The 22,683-nt window shown below is 38.6% G+C and overlaps 2 protein-coding genes across 5 annotated transcripts in view; one reads left to right on the forward strand and one right to left on the reverse strand.

Moving 5' to 3' along the window:
• The window catches only part of hcn4 (hyperpolarization activated cyclic nucleotide-gated potassium channel 4), a 69,867-nt gene extending 61,313 nt beyond the window's left edge, over nucleotides 1-8,554 (reverse strand). For both annotated transcript variants that reach the window (XM_085352617.1, XM_085352609.1), the window contains exon 1: nucleotides 7,863-8,554. In XM_085352617.1, coding sequence (XP_085208743.1) covers nucleotides 7,863-8,554 — 692 coding nt within the window. The remainder of the gene's footprint in view (nucleotides 1-7,862) is intronic.
• Nucleotides 8,555-13,011: 4,457 nt separating this feature from the next.
• On the forward strand, nucleotides 13,012-22,646 carry rec114 (REC114 meiotic recombination protein). 3 transcript variants are annotated; one of them, XM_085352628.1, is made up of 6 exons: nucleotides 13,012-13,095; nucleotides 17,406-17,495; nucleotides 20,562-20,645; nucleotides 20,969-21,191; nucleotides 22,184-22,266; nucleotides 22,482-22,646. In XM_085352628.1, exons 1-6 carry the CDS (start codon nucleotides 13,012-13,014, stop codon nucleotides 22,644-22,646), a joined length of 729 nt encoding a protein of 242 aa, XP_085208754.1. The 3 variants fall into 3 exon arrangements, with proteins under 3 accessions (XP_085208754.1, XP_085208763.1, XP_085208772.1); XM_085352637.1 differs by having other exon boundaries at nucleotides 20,969-21,142; nucleotides 22,189-22,266; XM_085352646.1 differs by having other exon boundaries at nucleotides 20,969-21,142; nucleotides 22,192-22,266.
• The last annotated feature ends 37 nt before the right edge of the window (nucleotides 22,647-22,683 follow it).

The raw sequence follows: 22,683 nt of genomic DNA on the forward strand, positions 1-22,683 counted from the left end.
CAACCAACAAGATAGATTAACCAGGGAATGGAGCAGTTTTAGGAAACATCCAAGTCTTCAGGACATAATATAGATGCAAATTGATCACCTTATCTTTATTTTTTAAAGCTCTTGTTTCTGGAAACATAAAAAGTAGAGGTAAATAAGACCAAAGTCAATAAAGCTTTAAAGCTGTTGGAAACTCCTCAGCATGAAATGAAACTAAATCTCAGAGGCTACATTGTATCTGATTTTCACTGGTTTGCGTGAGTAAGCAAAGGCTTATGTGCAGGATTTATCCTTTTTTTGTTGTTGTTTTTTTGTTTTTTTCTTAGCTCTGTAATTTCTAGATGCCAGACATGGTCAGGACTTAGCTTTATACCTGCTAACTTTGCTGGAGCCTCTGTGCGATTGAAAACTGAGTAACTTGTTATGGCCAAAACTGGTGTGGAGAAAAAGGGGATGTGATATCTTCTGTGAGATGGTGCAGATAAATCACCCTATAGCAGAGCGGAGTGAGCAATCTGTCTCTCACCAGTGCCTGTCTCATAATCCAGCCATTTGTCAAAGTCTTTGAGACACCCAGCATGTGGCAGGGCCAGGCCAAGCACATTGATCCAGGTAAGTATTTCCTCTCTACTGTTTCATAAGCACTTTAGCCTTCTATACATTTGTGAAGCTTCAACTATATAGTGGTAACTTGAAGTGAATGAGTTATGTTAGCAATGGGATAATGCCAATCGCAGGTGATCTCGATATTTGATCTTGTAAGACACAAACCCTCATCTTCTGTGACATAAAACATATTGAATGTCCCTATAATATGTTGTATTATGGTATAACTGTCACCTTTACATGGTCATTCTCCTGATCCACCTAAACCTACTGTTTTATTTTGCATATTCTACTAATTAAGTCTGAAGTTAACAGAATTTATCTGTGTAGTTGATTCTCTAATGACTAGCATCTCTGATTAAATTATTAATCATTATTTTTATTGCGTCCATCCCCCAGAGTACTGCATTGATGACTGTTTCAATTCAATTTCAGAAGGATGGCGAGGGGTGGATCCACCTGGGACGCAGGCAGGGCTTAAAAGGTCAATCTGTATGTACTACAAATAACAGAATCTCTGTGAGGAGAAATGAGAGGGTTGGTGCTTCAACATGAATACACTGTTCATGTTTTAGTTGCCATTATATGTAAAATGATAAATAAAGTCTTTGGGTAATTTCAGGGATAAAATAAAACACCAGGAAGTCATTGAGCTTGGGGTACAAAAGGATGGCTTTCTTTTCCCCTTGAAACCTCATTGCATTGTAAAATTAATGAATCCGAAACACATGGCACTTAAATAGAAAAGCACAGACTAAGAAATGCAGTTGCAAACAGTATTTTACTCAGGTCTGTATAAAAAGTGTCCCTGAATGCTCAATAGGAGACATCAGAGAGAAGTGATAGCCTACAGGAAGTGTTTAAATCCAAGAAGTCTTAATTAGCAATTCCAAACATGCTGACATTTCCCATAAAATACACTGTGCTGTGTCTGCTTGATTGCTAGAAACCAAGTGATTTCTTGTTTTTAGAGTTTTCATTTTTTAAGGCTGTGTCACTGCATTACCTATAATCAAAGAAAAGAATGCCCTGTTGGGTTTCCTTTGAAGATTACACCTACAGTACCTAATGTGTTTTTTTTTGGTGACTGCTTTTTTGAACAGCACTGATTGCATCATGAGCACAACTGTTTGAATAATAACTGTCAATCTGCCACGTTCAAAACAAAGAATGATAAAAATAATGAAGACTATAGTAAACTGTCACTGTAAATCATCAGAGTTACTATCACTTCCTAAATATTGACTTTCACCCCTTGAACATAATTCATACGTTACATAGAAGGTAGGCATTTGGAAAGCTTGTGTAAAACACCCATTTAAGAACATATTCTCTCTATGGTGAAAAGCAAAAATGTTTTACATTCACCTGACACTTTATTAGGTTTTTATTTGTTACCCCTTGCTAGCACCAGGTTGAACTCTTCTTTGCCTTTAGAACTTCCTCAATTCGTCAAATATTCCTCCGAGATTTTGGTCCATCTTGATATGATAGCATCATCCAGTTGCTCCAGATTTGTTGGCATCCATGATGCCAATCTCCTGTTTGACTACATCCCAAAGGTGCTCTATTGTATTGAGAATTGGTGACTGTGAAGGCATTCTGAGTTAAGTGAACTCACTGTCATATTCAAGATGCTAGGTGGAGACTATTTGAACTTTGTGATCTGATGAATTATCCTGCTGGAAGCCGTGTTCAGATGGATACACCGTGTTCACAAAAGGATGGACATGGTCAACAACAACAACACTCAGATAGGCTGTGTGGTCAAGTGTTAAAGGGACCCAAAGTGTTCCAAGAAAATATCCCCCACAGTATTACACCACCACCACTTGCTAATACATAGCAAGATGTAGCCTCGCTTTCATGTTATTTATGCCAATTTTTGATTTTACCATCTAAATGTTGCAGCAGAAATCAAGACTCATCAGACCAGGTGCAAATTGGAGCCTTGGCTTCCTGTTTTTAGCAGAGAGGCGTGTCACCCAGTGTGGTCTTCTGCTGGTATAGCCGACTTGCTTCAAGATTCAACGTGTTGTGCATTCAGAGAAGCTCTTATATAGAAGTTCTTATGAATATAGCATATGATTATTTGAGTCACTTTTGCTGTCTTATCAGCTCAAAGCAGTGTGGCCATTTTCCTCTGACATGCCACACACTGGATATTTTCTCTTTTTCAGACCATTCTCTGTAAACCCTAGAGATGGTTATGTAGGAAAATCCCAGTAGATCTGCAGTTTCTGAAGTACTCAGACCAGCCCATCTGGCACAAAGAACCATGCTTTGTTCACAGTCACTTAAATCACCTTCCTTTCCCATTCTGATGCTTAATTTGAACTTTAGCAAAATGCACTTATAGGTCAGTGACACTACATATGTTTATTATTTTCCAAACATTTCTATTAACAACCAGTAGAATAGGTGCGCTTAATATGGCGGTCGGGGACTGTATTTACCTCTGGTCAGTAGGACAACAATCACAATTGTCAAGTCAAGAAAAACAACACTGAAATGTTAAAAGAGAAAAGTGTGCCTTGGCTGGCTAGATTTGTGCATCCACCTGGAGAGATTATAAACTGATGCTGCATTGAAGGATGGTGAACCAGGAAGGGCCCACGTCAAGCATACCAGCTGGGTCACATGTGGTACTAAGCAAATACTATTTCCAACAGGCTTTCCCATTTTCAAAATGCACGTGATGTCCAGACAATCGATATAATCTCACCTCAACAACAATACCATCACTTTGCCAAGATTAAACTCTGACTAATACATAAAGCTGAATTAAATGCCATATCAGGTGCAGAAAAAATGCAATGCGAAAAAAAAGGGCCATTCTTCCACAGTTGTGGTCATGTGTCCTGATTAAACACTCCCACACAAGTGTGCCTGGCGAGGTCATGCAGCACCGTTCAATCATTCTGCCACTATGACAGGCAACCTTCCACCCACCGGCCACGCACATCCTCCCTGGGCTCCCTCCATTAAATAAATTGTGCTGTAATAATCTCTTGGCTCCCAATATTGGTGGCTGAGCACAGAAGCCTATTTTGATTACCCCACTTTCAGGCCAAGCCAGAACCATCTGTAATCCCCATGTTTTACCATCACTACATTAAAGAAGGAATTATTTAATGGAGACTGAAAGAGAAATGGTGTCATTATCCTATGCTTTCTGAAGCAGACATTTCCCCCCACCTTTCTATGTAGATTACCACTATAAGAAAATAAGAAATGGTTGGTGACATATTATGCTTACACTTTGCTCTCTGAATGTCAAAAACATATTAAACTGGGCTACAAAAATGCAGGCCTTAGGCAACTGGCACCAAGAGTGTGACTCCCGCTCACCACAAGGAGGAGAGTCATCGTTGTTCCAATCATGTACTGTATGTTGCTCCATCTCATTTTTCAATACATCCAATGATGGAAAGCTGAAGGTCCCATGAGACCCAAACAAATCAATGGCAAAATGTAGTCTCAAATTAACTGTAGTGAACCTGACTGAAATAGAGAATGCTGTTATTCAATCAGATCCCTTACGCTCAACACACAAACATAGTACACACAGAAATGCATGTGAGCACTCAGACTGGTACAGTAAGCATGCTGTATCCTCAACAGAAAGCCAGCAGCTGTTAGTGGCTGCTAGTGCTTGATAAGGCTGCTAATTCTTGATAAGACCTGTAAAGCTAAACTGCACAACGTTTAAAAATATCTCTGAATTCATGAAGTGAACAGTGATGAAAATACTTATTCCATTGATATCTTGCAAAGTGTAAAGACAGTTTCTGTAGAGGCAGCACAGCTACCAGCTTTACTCATATCAAGTACACTGAGTTCTTAGTTGCCAGTTTAACTGTAGCTATGATGATAATATGCGAAATTTTCTACTGTCATCAGTTTGAGGTATTGGGTGGCATTAAATTCTCACTCAAGCATTGAATCCAAAACCAGTTAACAAATAGCAAATGGTAAGATACAGCAAATGCCTTCAGCAACAACGAGTATAATTTTATCTAGGCTGTAAATTGCCTAAAAGTTGACTCCCTTTACCTTTATTTCTGCATTAATATGCACGGTGGTTACTCTCTCTTATATGTTCTTTGCAAAAGAATATCAGAAGCAAAGTTGTAAAACATGTCAGTTCAGATTTATTATTCCTGCTGTCTACAACACAACTGAATGCACATGAAGAATAAAAGGCTGTTGCAAAAGTGGACCTTGCAGAAGAGATTTGCCTTACTGTTCCAAAGGGATTTAACTGATTGACAGAAACTGCAGGATAGCCGACCTGATTCTGAGGATGCGATGGCGGTAAAGTTCCAAAGCTTAATAATAATAATAGAAATAAAGTTTGAATGCATGACATCTTCTTTTCGATTTCTCCAGGGAATTGTAGAAGAGTTTCCAACAGATGTGTCCTGTGGGCCCTGAATTGCTAGATAATTAAAAGGCTCTTCTTGATCAGAAGGTTGCATACTAATATTGCACCTCATCAGTTGTGTAGAAGTCTCCACAATGCTGTTCCATTGACAGACTCTTTTCAAAAGGCTCTATGCAAACAGGTAAGAAAATAATAATCATCTGGTTTCCATCATAAGAAGAAGACAGAAGAGCCATTCTGTGAGAGGGATGTCGTTCTGTCAGTCAAGCACCAAAATATCCTGTCTATAATATTCTATGACTTTTATTGCTCTTTATTTCAAGGACATGCTGTATTGATAGGTGTCAGCTCTATCGCTTTTTCATGATTGAGACAAGAAAAAAACTTGCAGAAGGGATATCTAAAAAAAATCCAGTCTGAACTGGAACATAAAAGGCAATAATCTCAGCACCAATCATGTGTATTGTTCAAATAACCTATAAAACTCCCACATATATTTTACAGCCATCACAACATTAATATTTTTCCTTATATAAAAGGTACATTGATAAACCGGTCTTATTTTTTTCGGTCACCCTCTGGGAAACTGACTGCATCTGCTCACTGTGAGTTGCTTGCTCAGAATCGAAGGAGGCTGTTCAGCTTTGGATCTGGAAATTAGGCTGTAGATTGGATTATGATGCCATTTTTAATCTGCCTTTTTCCCTTGCAGGATATTGCTCCTCCCCTGCTTCTTAGTGTTATACAAAACTTGACAAGAGGAGATTTTGCTGAATTCCGCTACAGTGATGACTGTGATTCCTTGTGACACTCTAATTTGAGCTTATACAGCCAAAGCTCTGTGACTAAAACTTTTAGTCACAGAGACCCTTCTCCTCTCCAGGCCCATTAAAAGGTCCCAGATATCTCCTTGTGTACTTTAATTACAGTCATCTTGCACTGTCCTTTTTCCTGATTTTGAGGTTGTAGGCATTCATGTGTCTTCTTTCAGCTTCACTTTGTCAAAAATTAAATACTAGCTCTGACTCAGTGGCAACAGACTTTCTGGCCTAATGTGCTATGTTTTCCCATATTGCTTCCAAATTGGTCTGAAATGCTTTTTGAGAAATGTGACTACTGGTTTTAAAAAAACAAACAAAAGGTTCTCTTGATATTGACTCCATTAAACAATTTAGCAAAATGAAATGAAAGAAATGAAATGTGTCCTTTGTCTTTTTCATGTTAGTCACAGCAAAATATGCAACACTCCATGCAGAGTTAAATAAAGCATAGCCTTAGCTTTTCCCTGTCCTGATTGCGTGCCACATCTGTGGTTTTAATTGTACAGTTGAGTGATTGCAAAATCATAGTGCTGAGTGCTCGTGGCACAAGCAAATGGTTCTCAGATCACCAAAATGTTTAATTATGATAATATACAGTATCCATCATCACAGCCCAAACAAGTGGGTGGCGACCTCTTTTTTTTTTTTTTAATTACTTCTCTCTCAGTGCATCTGTTTATTTTGACAGATCTCAATGACAGAGTCAAACAAGTACTTGTTTTATAAGTACTTGTAATCTTGTTTTAGGATCTTGCTCAAAGACACTTCAGAACCAGTGGCTGGTGCCAAATCTCTGACCTTTCAGTATCAGGACAGTCTCCCCAAGCACTAAATCACCCTTCACCTGACATTTAACATGGTGAGTAAGAGAGCAGAGGGGTCAGAGAAAACACAACCAGCTGGGAGGAGCATAACAAAAATGGCAAACTGTCTAATACATATCTCACATCATCCTGATGGCATGTCCTAAGTGTGTTTGGATTTACACAAAGTCATCAACAGTGTAGAGTATACCTGCAAATAAATAAATATATATATATTTATTTATTTGCAGGTATATATATATATATATATATGTGTGTGTGTGTGTGTGTGTGTGTGTGTGTGTGTGTGTGTGTGTGTGTGTGTGTGTGCGTGCACACATGTGTGCGCACGTGTGTGACTGAACACATTACCAAGCCCACCCAATACTCACATACACACCTGTACGCTACAGTATCATTTAGTATACATGAATGTAGTTTGGTTTAAAAGGCTATTGAAGCCTCTGTGTAGCCATAAATCAGGGATACTTGGCTAATAAAAAAAAATGAAAAAAAAATGGCAATAAAACCACAGAGTAAACTGCAGGCCTGAAAGAGAGTGCTGTCTCCCTCCATTCATGTTTGCTGTCACTGAAGGAGGAATCAAACATGATCATTTCTAAACTACTCTTGAAATATGATTTACATTAACTGTAAATAAAATAAAATAACCCTATTTTTAAATTAAAGTACAAAGAAAAGTGCATTACAATAATTTAGAAATTATTTAAATGAAGACCTAATCATGAATTTTAAGCAAAAATGTCCTCCATGCTGAGATTTTCTCTAACTGCTGAAGAAACCTCCAAAAAGAATGAATATTTCATACTATATAGAATTTATTATATAAGAAGGGTTTAATCCTAATTGGGACTGGGTTGTGTCATGTGATGGGTTTTTCTGTAAGAACTAAATGTGTCGGCAGGCCTCTGTAGCAATATCGATACACTAAAACTAATGAATGCGGAAAAAAAAAAATCTGATTTACTCTGTGAAATTGGTTCATTCTAAGAATTCTATTTTTTAAAAGTGAATGTTTTGGACTGGAGATACAGTCTTTAAATGTGAAAGAGTAAGGTGGAAAGGTGGTTAGTAGAAAATTTAGCAAAAAGGGAAAAAAAATGGGCTTCTGAGCTGAGGAATGCCCCAGTAAATGAGACATACCATGAAAAACATCTGGGCCTAGTCACAGTAACATCATGTTTTTGTGAACCGTTTCCCTTTTGAAATAAGCAAGTGTGATGTGACTAAATTTACCTGAAATCACTGTAGGGGTGAATTATCCAAAATCCGGCGGATTTAACCCGCTCTTGTTCTCGTTCAACCGCCTTCTCACTTCCAAACATCCTCAGGGAGAACTTGTTGACCCCTGGTTGAAGCATTGCTCCTAACTGTCTGTGTATGAACCCAGCCTGATATAATCTCTCGTCGTCCGGCAGAATTTGATCAATGCCATCCAACTTTATAAACCCTGACTGCTGGTCTGGAGAATCATTTTGGGCACCACCGCCAGCGCCACTGCTGGCCTCCTGCGCACCTTGATCCGGCTGCCCGTCACCGATTGCTCCAGGGGGGCTCTCTTCGCTCGGGGTAACATCCCCTTCAGTGATGAGGCGTCTCTCCTCCGCAGAGTCTGAGTCGTGCACATGTCGACTTGTGATGGACGAAAGGCTGCCTCGAAATCTCCGACAATCTCCATTTGAGCTGGTCTTCATAGGTCTCCCTATGTCCGTCTCCATGATCACAGATTCCCCACTTTTGGTCTCGCCGATGCCTTTGCAGCTTCCTCCAGAGGTCGGCGACGGTGACGGTAAAGGCTTCATCCTAATGCTCTTCCTCCGGGTGTCCTTGTCTGCGTCTTCTCCTTCACCCATTATAGATGCTTTCTGTCCAATGTGCTGTGGCAAACTGTAGAGCCTTTTACGCATGGAGGAGTGCAACCTGTCCATTATGACATTGAAACACGCAGGAAATATTAAATAAATCCAGATTGTTAGCCTGTATTGTACTGGTTATTGCCACAAGCCCCGCGCTCCCTATCTGTTTGTGAGAGCGATCAGTCTGGAGCTAATCTGAATCCCTGAAAGCCTGCTACACATGACACGGACCGCCGTGGCTCTGCTGAAACAGATGAGGGATATTCTTTTTCATAATCAGACTACCTGACAGTTTGCATATGTCCTCACACACAGCCTGGGCGGTCCGCTTGGCCACTGCGTCCTCGATGTACATCTTTGTGCCGTTCCGACATTGTGCGCAAAAGTGGAAAAACTGCCTGAAAGTCACCTTAGCGTGGCATGTGAGAGACGTGCCGACGGACGGTGATACAGAGACCAGAGAAAGGTCATGCACGACGAAGGATGCTCTTTTCACAAGACGTCTTGTCAGCTTTCATAAAACAACGCAACACAATCGTGCAAAAATACAGTAAAGCATTCCAGGGACCGCTGACATCACTGTTCCATAGTCAGGGTGCGTTTTGGTGAATTGTGAATATTCATGATGCTGATCTATTGGGTTGCCATAGGAGCGAGAACTGCAAATAAGCTCAGCCCACCTTGTTTAAAGGGGAAAGCTCTCTCCATTCTTAAAATGTTCTCCCGTTCTTTTAAGTTAAGGCTACAGGTAGCCAACATGCCCATTGTTAAAACATGATGTTGTCTTCTGTTGGAAGAGACCAAGGACCCTGCTTGCCATCGCTGTAATCAGTCTGATCTACTGCGTAATTTGCGCACACTAATACAAACGAAGCTAGAATAGACTCGTCTATAATTTGGTAAGAAGCTCTTGTATAAAATTATTGGTATACGGGTGGATTCTCAGATGGAAATAAACAAATCTGTGATCTCCTAATTCAAGATTATTTTTCCAATTCCGTGTATTTATAACACGTAGGATGTCACACCCTTTTGTGCTTATTGTTCTTTTTATTTTCAGCCTAGGATGATAAAGAAAGAAAAATAGTCTAAGGGATTTTGTCTTGTGAACGAAACCTTATGATTCTTTAATTTCATCAGTGCCTTCATTATGAATGTCCTTTTGTTTTTGTGTTCCGTTTTGTGTGTGTTTTCCTTTTTTCTGTCTCATTTCATTCATTTTCAGTGCCTGCAGCACAAGTATGACAGTTTCATTGCAAGGACATCTTTCGCTCATGTCTTCGGTACAGCTTTACAAAAGCTACATTGTTACTGTAATAGCTTAAACAAACCCAGGATAGCTGTGTGCAGCATCCTTACAAAAGCCTTTTAAAGCTAAAGCAAATTTTATCAGCAATATTTTGTAGATGATTAAAACATTAATTAAACAAGCCTTTTTTCACTATTAACAAATTATCTTATCTTGTGTCACTTCCCCAATGTCTAAACTGAGAAACATCAATGCCAGCAGTTTCTGAAGAAAGGTTATATATTCAAATTTAGACAAAAAACTTTTATCAACTATTCTAGTGGATATTGCAGAACTGCAGACACTGAAAAATAGAAGGCAATTTGCTAATGCAAAACAGCCACATTATAATTTAGGGAATCTCTTTTACTATGCTGGATTTACATAATGTAACTTCCAATACCCAAAATAAATAAATAAATAAAATGAAATGAAATGAATCCTAGCCACAAATACCTACAGCATTTGGTGAAAGCCCCCTAATTGACACACTAATACAAAGCAGTGCCTTTCTGCAATTCTATTAACAAGACCATTTACTAGGTCACTATTTTTAAGAACTTTAACTTTCAAAAATCATCCATATTGGAACAATTATGTCCTTTGAATAATAATGGCTGTGAGTTATATGGGTTGCAAATTAATTACCCAACTTAACTAAAAATGCAAGAAAATGCAAAGATGAATAATACAATTTGTAGCAAACAAAAGAATAAATTATCAATTTGTAAAGTGTGTAAGAAACGCTTCCCTCTACACCTGTGATGTCAAACTTCCCGCCGACCCAATGGGTGGGTTTGCAAACTGTGAAAATTACAGAGCAGGTACAATTCTGGACTTTTCACTGCTTTTTGTCCTTAAGAATAAATCACATCATGAAAGACTGAACTGATGATTTCATCTGAGTCATTTCATCTGAAATAGTTTTACAGCTTCCTGACTGATAAAGACAAAGACGACAAACACAAACCATTAAATAAAAGAAAAGGATTTCCATTAAATGACAGAAAAGTTCTTTTTATTATTATTGATGAACAACGACTTCCTTTTTGATTTTCTGTGAAGTAACATTAGAACAAAGTCCAAGTTTGTTGTCACTTTCTTTACAAATTTTACAGTTTTATTTCTTAAAAGCTGGGCAGTGCAGTGGTTACCACTGTTGTTTCACAGCAAGAAGGTTGTGAGTTTAACTGCACAAGAGCCTTTCTGTGTGGAGTTTGCATGTTCTCCATGTGTTTGTGCTGGTTCTCTTGGGTATCCTGCTTCCTCCAATAGTCCAACTGTATGTAATTTGTTGGGTTAGGTTAATTACTTATTCTAAATTGCCTATAGGTGTAAGTGTGAATGGTTGTCTCTCTCTCTCTCTCTGTGTCAGATTGGCAACTGTCCCCAACACTCCTCTATGATAGCTGGGACAGGCTCCAGCCTGAAGAGAATGGATGGATAGATTTCTTAAGAGTGCAAGTCCATTAACTCATGCTGATGGATTCATTGATGTAGTACAGCACAATTTTTTGTAATTAGATTTGACTCGCTGAAAGAGGTAAAACACATCAGGTGGTTTGTAGGTAGGTGTTTATTTTATAGATATTAGGTAAAGTTCAAGCCGGCCCACTTAAGCTCAAATGGGGCTGTGGCCCAAAACTAAGAGTTTGGCACCCCTTCTTTACACACCGACTCTAGGGCAGAACTTAAATCTACCACAACCTGTCTGCATTACTTAGAACTCTAAATATCCATCCATTCGCTTCCGCTTATCCTTTTCAGGGTCGCGGGGGGCGCTGGAGCCTATCCCAGCTGTCATAGGGCGAGAGGCGGGGTACACCCTGGACAGGTCGCCAGTCTGTCGCAGGGCCAACACACAGGGACAGACAACCATTCGCACTCACTTTCACTCACACATTCACACCTAGTGGCAATCTGGATTATCCAATTAACCTATCCCCACAAGTTGCATGTCTTTGGACGGTGGGAGGAAGCCGGAGTACCCGGAGGGAACCCACGCAAACACGGGGAGAACATGCAAACTCCACACAGAAAGACCCCGGCCTGATGGTGGAATTGAACTCAGGACCTTCTTGCTGTGCGGCAACAGTGCTAACCACCGTGCCACCGTGCTGCCTCTAAACTCTAAATATTTTTAAATAATGCAATATTTGCAATAATACAAATCTTATTAACCCTACCTGTGTTTTTCATCTTCTGTCTCACATCATACCTTAGCTTGGGTGTGGTCACTGGTGTATGCGGATATTTGAGTCTGTATATATACTTTTGACCCTGTGTAAATGAGAGAAAATCCAAACTAAAATCTTGTGTAACCAAATCCTGTCTTTTAAGGTAATTAAAGATGCATGCTGTACAATCATTGCTCCCAGGAAAAAGAGCAGTTCAAAGGAATCATTAAACACCCATAATTACCATGACACACATGGCTATGATCAGTGTTTGTAAACTTCTAAACACAACTGTATCTATATATCTAAGAGACACAAACTGTGAGTTACTTTCAAGCTAGGATGGCCATTTTGAAATTCTGCTCTGAGAACAGAAAACAAAATTAAAATAGAAACTGCTACATGCACTGTTGTCTTAATGTGTAGTCCAGTAGGACATATTGCCAGCTCTTATCCCAGTGAACAATGTCACTGAGCCAGCATTCAACAATACTGGAGCACTTGAACTAATGCATTATAGTTAGTATTTAGCTATCATTATAACCACACATTTAACTATTAATAATGGAACATTTCAGCAGTTCAGTCCACCTGCATCTGAAACTGGAGTCACACTCCTACTGTACACCCATACAGCATCAAGTGTTCCAAACTTGCTGGGTCACATGTGGAGACATGAGCCAGCTTCCTGCTGAGGAAGTGATGCTGAACCTTGGGTTTGTAACATACACTGTCACATGTTTCAGAACAGCTCCCTGCAAACCCACATTTTCTTACCACTGTATATATTGCACTGTAATACTGACATTACACAAGTATTGGGCAAAGGTTTGGGGCAAAGTGTTTTAACGTAATCCAAATCAGCACTGAGTGTCATGTCTCTTTAATGTTACTGTCACCTCTGACTATTTAAAAAAAAAAAAAAAAAGCCTCTCAGTTGACGCTGACGTTAATTTTCGCGCGCGGTCCATGTTTCGTTCAGGCTCTTCTGCTGGCACTGGATTCTGCTATAGCTGGTTGGGTTTGACAGAAAATATCAAAACAAAACTACTCCGCTGCTGGAAATGATCTCCACTCGTATTTGGAAGTTAAAACGCTATGGGCGTTTCATCCCTGGCTCCAAGGAAACAGGTGTAACACCGTGGAAGGTAACTGACCTTCATTTACGTATTACTAAAAAACCTTGCCCTAGCTAGCCAAACTTTCCTAAGCTAGCCTAGCTGTATTAGCTTTCTGCCTGACAATAACTTTAGTCAGTGCAGCGTATTGGCCAAATACACACACGAATAAAAAAACGTACTTAATATATTGTTCATTAGGATTTTTATTTAGAACCCACCTCCTAGTTAAGGAAACGTGTCTAATTTTGTGACTCATAAAGAGTAGCTTTCCCTTAGCACCATAACTGTTGATGAAACCCCAGAGTGGTGTTAATTATCTCTAATAACAACCATTTACTACGAACATTTTAAGTTATCTGCCAGCCTTAGTTAAGCTATAGTATAATACCTACAAAATTGTGAAAAAGCCCCCCCCCCCCCTTTCTTTATTTTTTTTTTGGGTATTGTTAATATTTAATATTTGCGGGACATGTTTCAGATAGTCTGACAAACTTTAGTATTAGACAAAGGTAACCAGAGTAAATAGGAAATGCAGTTTTTAAATAATGATTTAATTTTTATGCTGAATTCAATTTCACTAGCCAGGTCTGATTACTGTCTGATTACTGTCAGACTTGCTGAATAAAAAAAAAATAGACTTAAATAGAACCTGTCTGAAAAAGTGAAGCAGGCTGAAAGATCTTAAAAAGCCACACATCATGCCACAATCTAAAGATACTCCAGAGTAAATGAGAAACAAAATCATTGACATCCATAAGTCTGAAAAGTATTAAAAAGCTTTTTCTTTTTTTTTTTTTTTCTTTTTTGCCTGTCCCGTTTGGCTCTTTTGCCATCAGAATTATTGTCTAAAGGCAAAGAAAGATGCCCAACGGATTTACTTTACCAAATTGACCATCCCAGCCTTGCCATAATGGTCCATTTGATTCACCTTTTATTGTTTATTTTATTTTCACTTACTGAATACGGGACAGACTTGACTGGGGGAAAGAAGGGGAGAAAGAAAGAGGGAAAGAGAAACAGCTGAGAAGAGGGACGGGGGAGAAGGGCAAAAGACAAAAACCAACAGAACGGGCAGAAGAAAAAAAAAAGAAAAAAAATGCATATATCAATCACCTGGATCACCTGCTGAGAAAGAAAAAAGAAAACAAGCAGAAGAGAACAAGAGTAATAGAATAAACAACATCACAATGATATATGGGAATATGACAGTAAATACTAAATATTAAACATTATTGTGCAGCACATAAGATCAACAGAAAAGTGTGCTTTGAGGTAGGAGCCAAAAAGGGTGTAGTTTGTGGGTGTGATCACCCGTGTGTACACCTGTGAGCATGGACGCGCTTGTTTTTTTAAAAGGGTCCTTCATGTAATGATCTGCTAGAGGGTGTGGGGGGCCACAGCCCCGTCCTCCAGGGCATGAAGCAGGTATGGAGGAGATCAAAACTCCAGACATCCAGAGGCCCTCAGAACACAAGAGACCAAGGAAGACCAACAGAGGGGCAGCCGCGCCACTGTCCCAGAAAGAGCTGAGGAGAATCCCAGATGAGGGCTCACTCAGCAGCCGCGGAGCAGAAGCCAGGGGGAGTTGCAGTGACGCGCCCATGAGCTCCGCCGGCAGCCAGCTGTGCCTGAGTGACCGAGCCCCAGGCCGAGAGGCCGGGGGCATCCCACCTCCGAAGTGGCCCAAGCGAGCCCCAGGCTCCAGGCCCCGATAAGCGGCCGCCAAGGAGTGAGCCGGTGTGTACCTGGACGCCCATCCCCAGACACAAAGAACCACCAACGCACCGATGTCTGAGGGAGTCCGCCACTGGCAGGGGAAGTGGTGGTAGGGGGAGATAGGCCTCCAAACCTTGGAGGGCCTGAGATGTCCCCAGAGAGGTGGCATCTGATACCCAACCTGACATATAGACACAGACATACAGGCACACACAGATACAAACATCCATTCCCACCCTCATGCTCTCATATGCACTTACTCCACACTCAACCAACGTGGAGACAGACATAAAGAGACACTGTACACACAATCACACTCCCCAAGCGTACTCTACGAACCGGGTCTAGGTACCCTTGCCCCTGGAGGGGGAACTGCACCCAGACCCAGGTGGTGTTTTCTAAGGTTGTGGTACTCTAGCAAACCACAGTGAGAGTCATTATCCACAATTGTTGGGCTACCAAAATGACTCCAAGAGTGCACTGAAGACTCATCCAAGTCAGAAAAGAACCCATAAGAACATCTAAAGAACTGCAGGCTTCACTTACCGTAGATAAGCTTCCAAGGTGGAAAAAAAAATCACTGCGGACCATAAAGACCATAAAGGCTCGTCTAGTTGATGGAACCATGAATTCTGTTTTCTACCAGAAACCCCTCGGTCCATCAGTTTGTGCCCTGAAGCTCAAGGGCACTTGGGTTATGCAGCAGGACAATGGTCCGAAACACACCAGCAAGTTTACCACTGAATGGCTTTGGAGTGGGCTTGTCAGAATCCAGATTTAGATTTGATTCAGATGCATAAATGCGTAAAAAATGACATTGGAGGGTTTTTCCTGATTTATAAAATTACTATTTAAAAAGTATGTCTTGCATTTTCTCTGGTTATGTTTTTCTAATATTAAAATGTCTTTGAATACCTGAAACATGTCAGTGTGACAAACACTAAGTAAATAAATATCTGGAGGTGGGAAAAAATACTTTTTAACAGCATTGTATATACTAACATGAATTTATGGATAAATATATTTTTATTGTTTTGTATGAATATAAATGAGATTACATATTTGAAAAAGCAACTTTGAAAAGTTTTTATATACTGCTTTGATTTAGGGCTCTGTACATATTTTACATAGTCGACCATCAAAGATCTTTTTTGAACTAGGGAAAAAAATGATTTACAGTATTTGGCTTTCCACTTTATAGCAGATGGAATATGTGCTGACTGGGAGCACCTTTGTTTGATGGTTTACTTAGTTCTTCCCTAATTTAAATTCAGTTTTGATATTCATATAATTGTGTGGTATAAAAACTTAGTCACATGTCCTTCAAGACATAAAATCAGATCTATGGGAACAGATTAAAAATAGAACAATAACTTAACTCAAAGTTCCTTTCCTTAATTTCTATGAGTTGCAGCATAAAACAACATTAAAACTACCTTCATTATGCTATCTAGTAGCAGGAGGTACTTTGGGTTACGTCTTGCAGTGCTGAGGCACAGAGACACTACAACTGCACCATATCTTACATTAATTTTCTTTTTGCTCTAATGTTGTCTCTGTAGGAATATAGACATATTAGCCGCAACATTAAAATCAGTGTTTCTGCAAGGAAACAAGGGGTGCTGCAATTCATGGATGTTACTTGACAGGAACCACCTACCGAAAGACCAAGCAACCCCTCTTGGCAGTAGACCCTCCTGTTTGCAGCCTGGCAGTGCCTATTGCCACACTCCAAAAACTGCTGAAGAAGAACTCAAGGAGCATAACTAATAGCCCAAGGCATTGACCCAGACTCCAGACTCTCCAGATTCCCAATCAAATAGAGCATGTACTTGGGCTGTTTATGCTTTCGGTATTAAACATGAAAATGAAGTAACAAACAGCTGATGGTAGAAAAAGCCTATTTATTTAGATAATTACTGCATTTTTAAAAATAATTCTATTCAAAGTATAAAAGTATTTAACTGGTTGTACCTACTGGTTGTATAATTATCTTTTTGTTTTTGTTTCTGCATTTGTTTTTGTTTTTTCATGTTTGAAAAACTCCATTCCTTGTGCTGTTTTCTTTCATTAACTGCACCAGACTCTAGATGGCAAGCTAGAGCTGTGTATTTCTTAATGACACCAATGAATGAAACCAAAGTACATCTATATCATAGGGCAGCTCAGAGACATTGAGTCAAAGCATGTTATTTAAACTGAGCTAAGTCGCATTTACATTGATCACACAAGATTGCAATTGCAAATTGTAAAATTCAGTGAAAAGGCAAGTTGTGAACATTGAATTACAAGAGTTTATCTGACTAACTTTATAATAATAATAATAAGCTATTCCAGATACTCATGAGCCATATTGGGTAGTGCATCTCTTTTAAGAACATTTTTAATTTTCATGAAATTGTATCAGGTACACATACCTTTGGGCTGTTGAACCAAGACTTAAAATGTAGCAGAAACAAAAAAACATTACTGTCATTGTTATATTAATAAGCTACATTATTTATCTTAATCAGTAAAAAATAACAATGTTATTGATTTAAAAAAAGCATCCTTTAGAAATGCATATATCTAGTTACTTCTAGGAAAAGCAATGACTAATTCAATATTTTTCTCTTCATCAGGTACTTGAGGCAAAGGACAACAAACCTGAAATTGTCCTCACAATTGTGGAATCTGGACACTTGCTGGTCTTGCAGGGACAAGAAAGCTTGGTAAGTAGAGTAGGTTACTGTTTTTTTCTCATAGATTTCTCTGTGTGAACACAACATACAACAAAGATTACACATTAGTTTTTAGATCCCGGTACACCATATATTTTGTGGTTGTGATTCATAATTGGTTGAAATAAAATAATTAAAAAATCAGATATGTCTAATAAAAAAAAAGGTTTGAATTTTGACTTCCTTTAAATTTTTTCCCCTAAAGAATTAAGACTTTGGTTGTGTTCAAATAGTGTTTTATCTGGAAGATTTCTTATCACAGATTAAAATATACTAAATGAGAGAAAATGTAATCTGCTTGTGTTGTTTATTGTGTTGTTTGCATGTTTAAATATGCTAGTTCTCGTTTAGCAACTAATGTTTATTGTGGTGTACCTTTTTATCAAATTATGTTAATCAAAAAATGATTACACTTACAGTTGTTGAAATTATAGTTGTTTGTATTAGATCACAGCTTATTTATTTGTTGTTTGTCCTACCCCCAAATTATTGCAAGGATGCAAGCATGTTCAACTTGTTAACACAAATGTCTAATCAGCTAATTGCATGGTAGCAACTCATCACATTTAGGCCTGTGATGGTCAATCAATAGTTAATGGTCTATTAACCTGCTGAAGTTCAAGCCATACATCAGAATGGGGAAGAAAGCAGATTTAAGTTACTTTGGTGTTAGATGGGTTGGACTTAGTATTTAAGAAACTGCTGCTAGGATTTTCTAATATGACCATCTCTAAGGCTTGCAGAAAATGGTGTGAAAAGAGGAAGTATCCAGTTAGTGGCAGTTCTCTGGGCATAAATGCCAACCAAAGTGTGCTCCAAAGTGTCTCTGAATACACAACACATAAACCTTGAAGTAGATAGCAGCAGCAGAAGACCACACTAGTTGCCACTCCCATCAGCTTAGAACAGGAAACTGAGGCTACAGTCCACACAAACTCACCAAAATTGGACATTAGAAGATCGAAAAAATGTTTCCTAGTCTGATGACTCTTGAATTCTTCCACAATATTTAGATGGGAGGGTCATAATTTGGCATAAAACAACATGAAAACATGGATCTATCTTCTGGGTCAATAAACATTTAACATATTTTCAGGCGAGAATGTAGCTGTGTAAACTTCAAATATTTGCTCAATTTATCAAGACACCACATATTTTCAAAAGCGCTCCGACATTTTCGGAGACGTCTGTTACCCACCAGCTCGATAGCTAGCCGGGGTTCAAGGCTCACTAGAGCCGGTAAGAACACTGGATTCCCGGCAAATCGTTTTCAAACCCACCGCCGTCTTTTGCTACTCAGGTTAATAATCGTCAAGCAGACAACTGATTATCAGAAGTGTGAGATGCTCGAGAATATACTCCGGTGTCCTGTTATATTTTAGATAGCAAGGAGCAGACGGCTGAGTTTATTAAACTCCACCGAAACAGTCTGCAGATTTCATTAAAATTTAATAAACTATCATCTTGTCTTCATTTTTAGTTAGCACATACCTTAAACACTTAAAGCTGTAAGCTAATGGTAGTTATATAAGAGCAGATGCATGCTGGTGCAATAAGCGTTACGTTTTACTTCCAATGGATGCATGATCTGATTAGTCGACTAATTGCAAAAATAATCGGTGACTAGTCGACTATCAAAATAATGGTTTGTGGCAGCCCTACAGTGTACCTACATATATTCTCTGGTGGCTGCTTCCAGCATGACGATGTTTGCAACGGTTAGATAGTCTCAAACTGGTTTCTTGAAGATGACATTGAGTTTACTGTACTCAAATGGAGTCCATAATCACAAGATCTAAATCTAATAGAGGAATTTTGGGATGTGGTTGAACAGTAGATTAACATCATGGATGTCCAGCTGACAAATATGCAGACTCTGTGTGATACTATTGTGCCAGTATGGAACAAAATCCATGATTTTTCAACCAAATATGGACCAATATGCACTTTTTACACCTTAATGAATATAATAGGCCATGAAAAAAGGGTCCAATTCCAGTACTGGCAAGCTGTAATGAAGTGGTTGGTTAGCATATGTACATATTTCTACATACATTTCCATATATGTATAATACTTTGTTTTGATAATTTTTTTTAGTTAAAATGGACAAGGATGAAAATGTTTACATAACATAGTCGATGTAGTATAAATGTCATTCTAAATAAACTTTAAGCATAATAATAAGAGAAAATGTGTGGAATTTCCTCTGCAGATTTTTTTGAGATCTGAGAAAGTATTCTGTTTTCCAGACAAAAGGGTTCAATGAAGGCCATATGAAATATTCTGTTGAAGAGCTTGACATTTCTGCCCAAATGTGAGGGGATTTGACTGACTTGTTTTGGATGCATGAAGCCAAATATCACTCTGAGCTTCTAAATGCAAGTTCAAAATTACCTTAATAATGTTTCTATACTATTACTACTATTCTAAAAAGAACTAAAGGCTTTTTATCATTTTAAGAAAAAGTATTTTCTTCAGTTTCTTCAAGTTTTCCTTTAATATAACAGAGTGCAGTTTTTTAAAACTTGATGCTTTTTCATGGACATTTGAGGATGATAGTTCTCCTATTGCTTGCCATGTGTGATTTTACATAATGCAGAATGATGACATTATAGGACTACAGAGCGCTTGCTCCATAATATAGTGCAGTTGTTCTAAGTCAACCTTAATTGACTAACCTACATTGTTTTGTTTTTTTTTAAGTCAAAGCAAATGTATGTTTACAGGGTTTTTAAGTAATACCAGGCTAATGTTTCCTTATAGCGTGTTTATCTGCTTTTGTGAAAAATCTTAACAAGAGCCTCAGAGCGGAAGCTTTAGGGTTATTGAGCAAATAGAGACCCCTGCAGACAGTTTTTGGTAGCAATTTTTTTTAACAGGTTTATTAAACTGTAATGCTCTTTTTGTGTACTTTGGGTTTTCTAAATAATTCAAGCATTTGGCTACAAAATAAGAGTATTTCAAATTGTATTCGTGTATATTTTTCTTTATATATTAACATGTCAGAATGATCGAACTGTTTTATGCCTCTGCTTTGTTCTCTTATCTTTTCTCAGGATACAATTCCTTTGCTGTGTGGCTCAGATTCTATTAAAGTACACCAGAAATCTGATAATCTGATGATTCGATTTATTGTGAAGGTGAGTGGTGAGATGCATTTCAATCCCACAGAATTTATCTCAACGTCCATGGCAATATCTTAAACCCCTAACAAGCTCAAGACCATTACATTCACAACATCATAACAAATTGAAGGGGAATACTTACAAAGCAACAGATTTTAATGATTAGGTGTTTTTTTTGTTTCTTGTTTTTTTTTTTGCCTGTGACGGCTGCCTTGTTCTTTTGTTGCTTGAAGATTACATTTAAGTGTCTAAATACCCGAGCTCGTTTTCCACAGATTGTGTTTTTCTTGGCGCAGTTTTGACTGACAGATACAGACTGAGTTTGTGGATTTCTGCAGGGTGAGAGCCGCATGATAAGGATGCAGTTTGATGGATGCAGCATGGCAGAGGCTATAAATGAGTGCTCAAGTGCTGTGGAAAAACTGATGGAGTACATACCTGTCACCACTCAGGATTACGCCCCACCACAGCCTAATCAGCCCCCTGCTGCGGTACCTGCACCAGCAGTACAGGTCGCCCAGCTTCTATTTCATTTAATACAATTTCAACATCAAAAACAGAACTAGTTTATGTCCATGCATTTAAAATATTTTACCAGGATGTCCACAACATAGAGATAATATGTGACTTTACTTTTTTCTGGGATAGTCTTTTATGGAACTGGAAAAGGAGCATCCTTTATTGTGTAAATTTAAAAAGTATATCAACATAATGTAAATTGCCATAATTAAAGTTGTTACCTAGGCATTACTCTGTGCATTTTAAATAGTGGTATCACAAGGGTGTAGTCAGCTCCATCTATATAAAAACCCCAGATTGCACTCACTAGATGGTGCTATTGACAATACTGTCTTATTCTTAGAGGTCACACTGCAACTACAGTATGTGAGAAAGACTATGAAATATATATCAATCATTAGCCAATAACAGTAAAAGATAAGGTTTAGAATACAGCAATTTAAACAGATTCATATACTATAATGCAGGAAAGGATTTTAAATAGTTTATGAATTTAACAGTTTGAAATGCACGACCCTTAAGCCCTGATAAAAGTACTTCTTGATAATGTCTTTAGTATTGAAATTGCTGATTAAGAAAACAAACCAGCATTTATAAAACACAAAAACAAAAAACATGCTCTGAAAACCTTTCAGCAGTTGTAAGTTAAACTCTATAAACATACTGAACTATTGTAGGGGTGAGACTATTTCTTTAACAATCATACTCATTGTCCTTCATAGCAGTAAGCCAGTCATCGTTTCTTTCTTTATTTTTAAACTTGAAATCGTTCATAACATATGATTAACTGCAAACCAAATTCTTCTGCTTCTGGTCTTCAGAGCATTTAACATGAAGGACTGGGAAAGGAACGGACTCCACTATGGGGTTGAATTTGACCTTTAGAAAACAGACAGAATGAAGGAGCTGAGATGAAAGGATTTGAGGGGTGGAAAACTTTCAATTAGTAATAAGGCCATTGATTGGTCTCTTAACCCTCTGGTGTCAAGCTGTGCATATCAAATCTTCTTTTCTTCTTTTGTGTTTCATCATGTGCCAGCAGACTTGTCAGGAAAAAGCTGTGGGAGTTAAACCTGAGGTTGTCCGAGGAACTGTGTCCATCAAACGTCTTACCCAGGTATTGATTGTGACATAAGAGGCAGTAAAGCTAACTGCTATTAAAATGAAGCTTCAACTATGCAACATGTTAGTTGTAATTTTGCAGTAGGCTTAATTTGGAAATGCAAAATGATTGTTGAGTGGCTTTTCTTTTAAATTATAAAGGCTGGCACAGGGTTCGCAATCAGTTCTTTTTTTCCAATTTTACTTAAATATTTTCTGGACCTCCCACAGCACTGCTTGGGAGACACTGCTGTGACTCTACCTCGAGTATATCAACACAGTTCTTTTGGACAAGGTGACTTAGAGCATTTCCTGCGTGTTTGTCTGCTGGATCCCACCTTTTATGGATTTGTAGAGAAGGTGGAAGGGGAGCTGAGGAAACTGGTTGAAGAGTAAAGAATCTTAACAAGAGCTCAAGGCAGAAAGGTCAAGT

This window comes from Diplotaxodon limnothrissa, linkage group LG1 (genome assembly GCF_057381915.1).
Source record: "Diplotaxodon limnothrissa isolate DT_005_m linkage group LG1, D_limnothrissa_male_GT1.1, whole genome shotgun sequence".
Classification (NCBI taxonomy): domain Eukaryota; kingdom Metazoa; phylum Chordata; class Actinopteri; order Cichliformes; family Cichlidae; genus Diplotaxodon; species Diplotaxodon limnothrissa.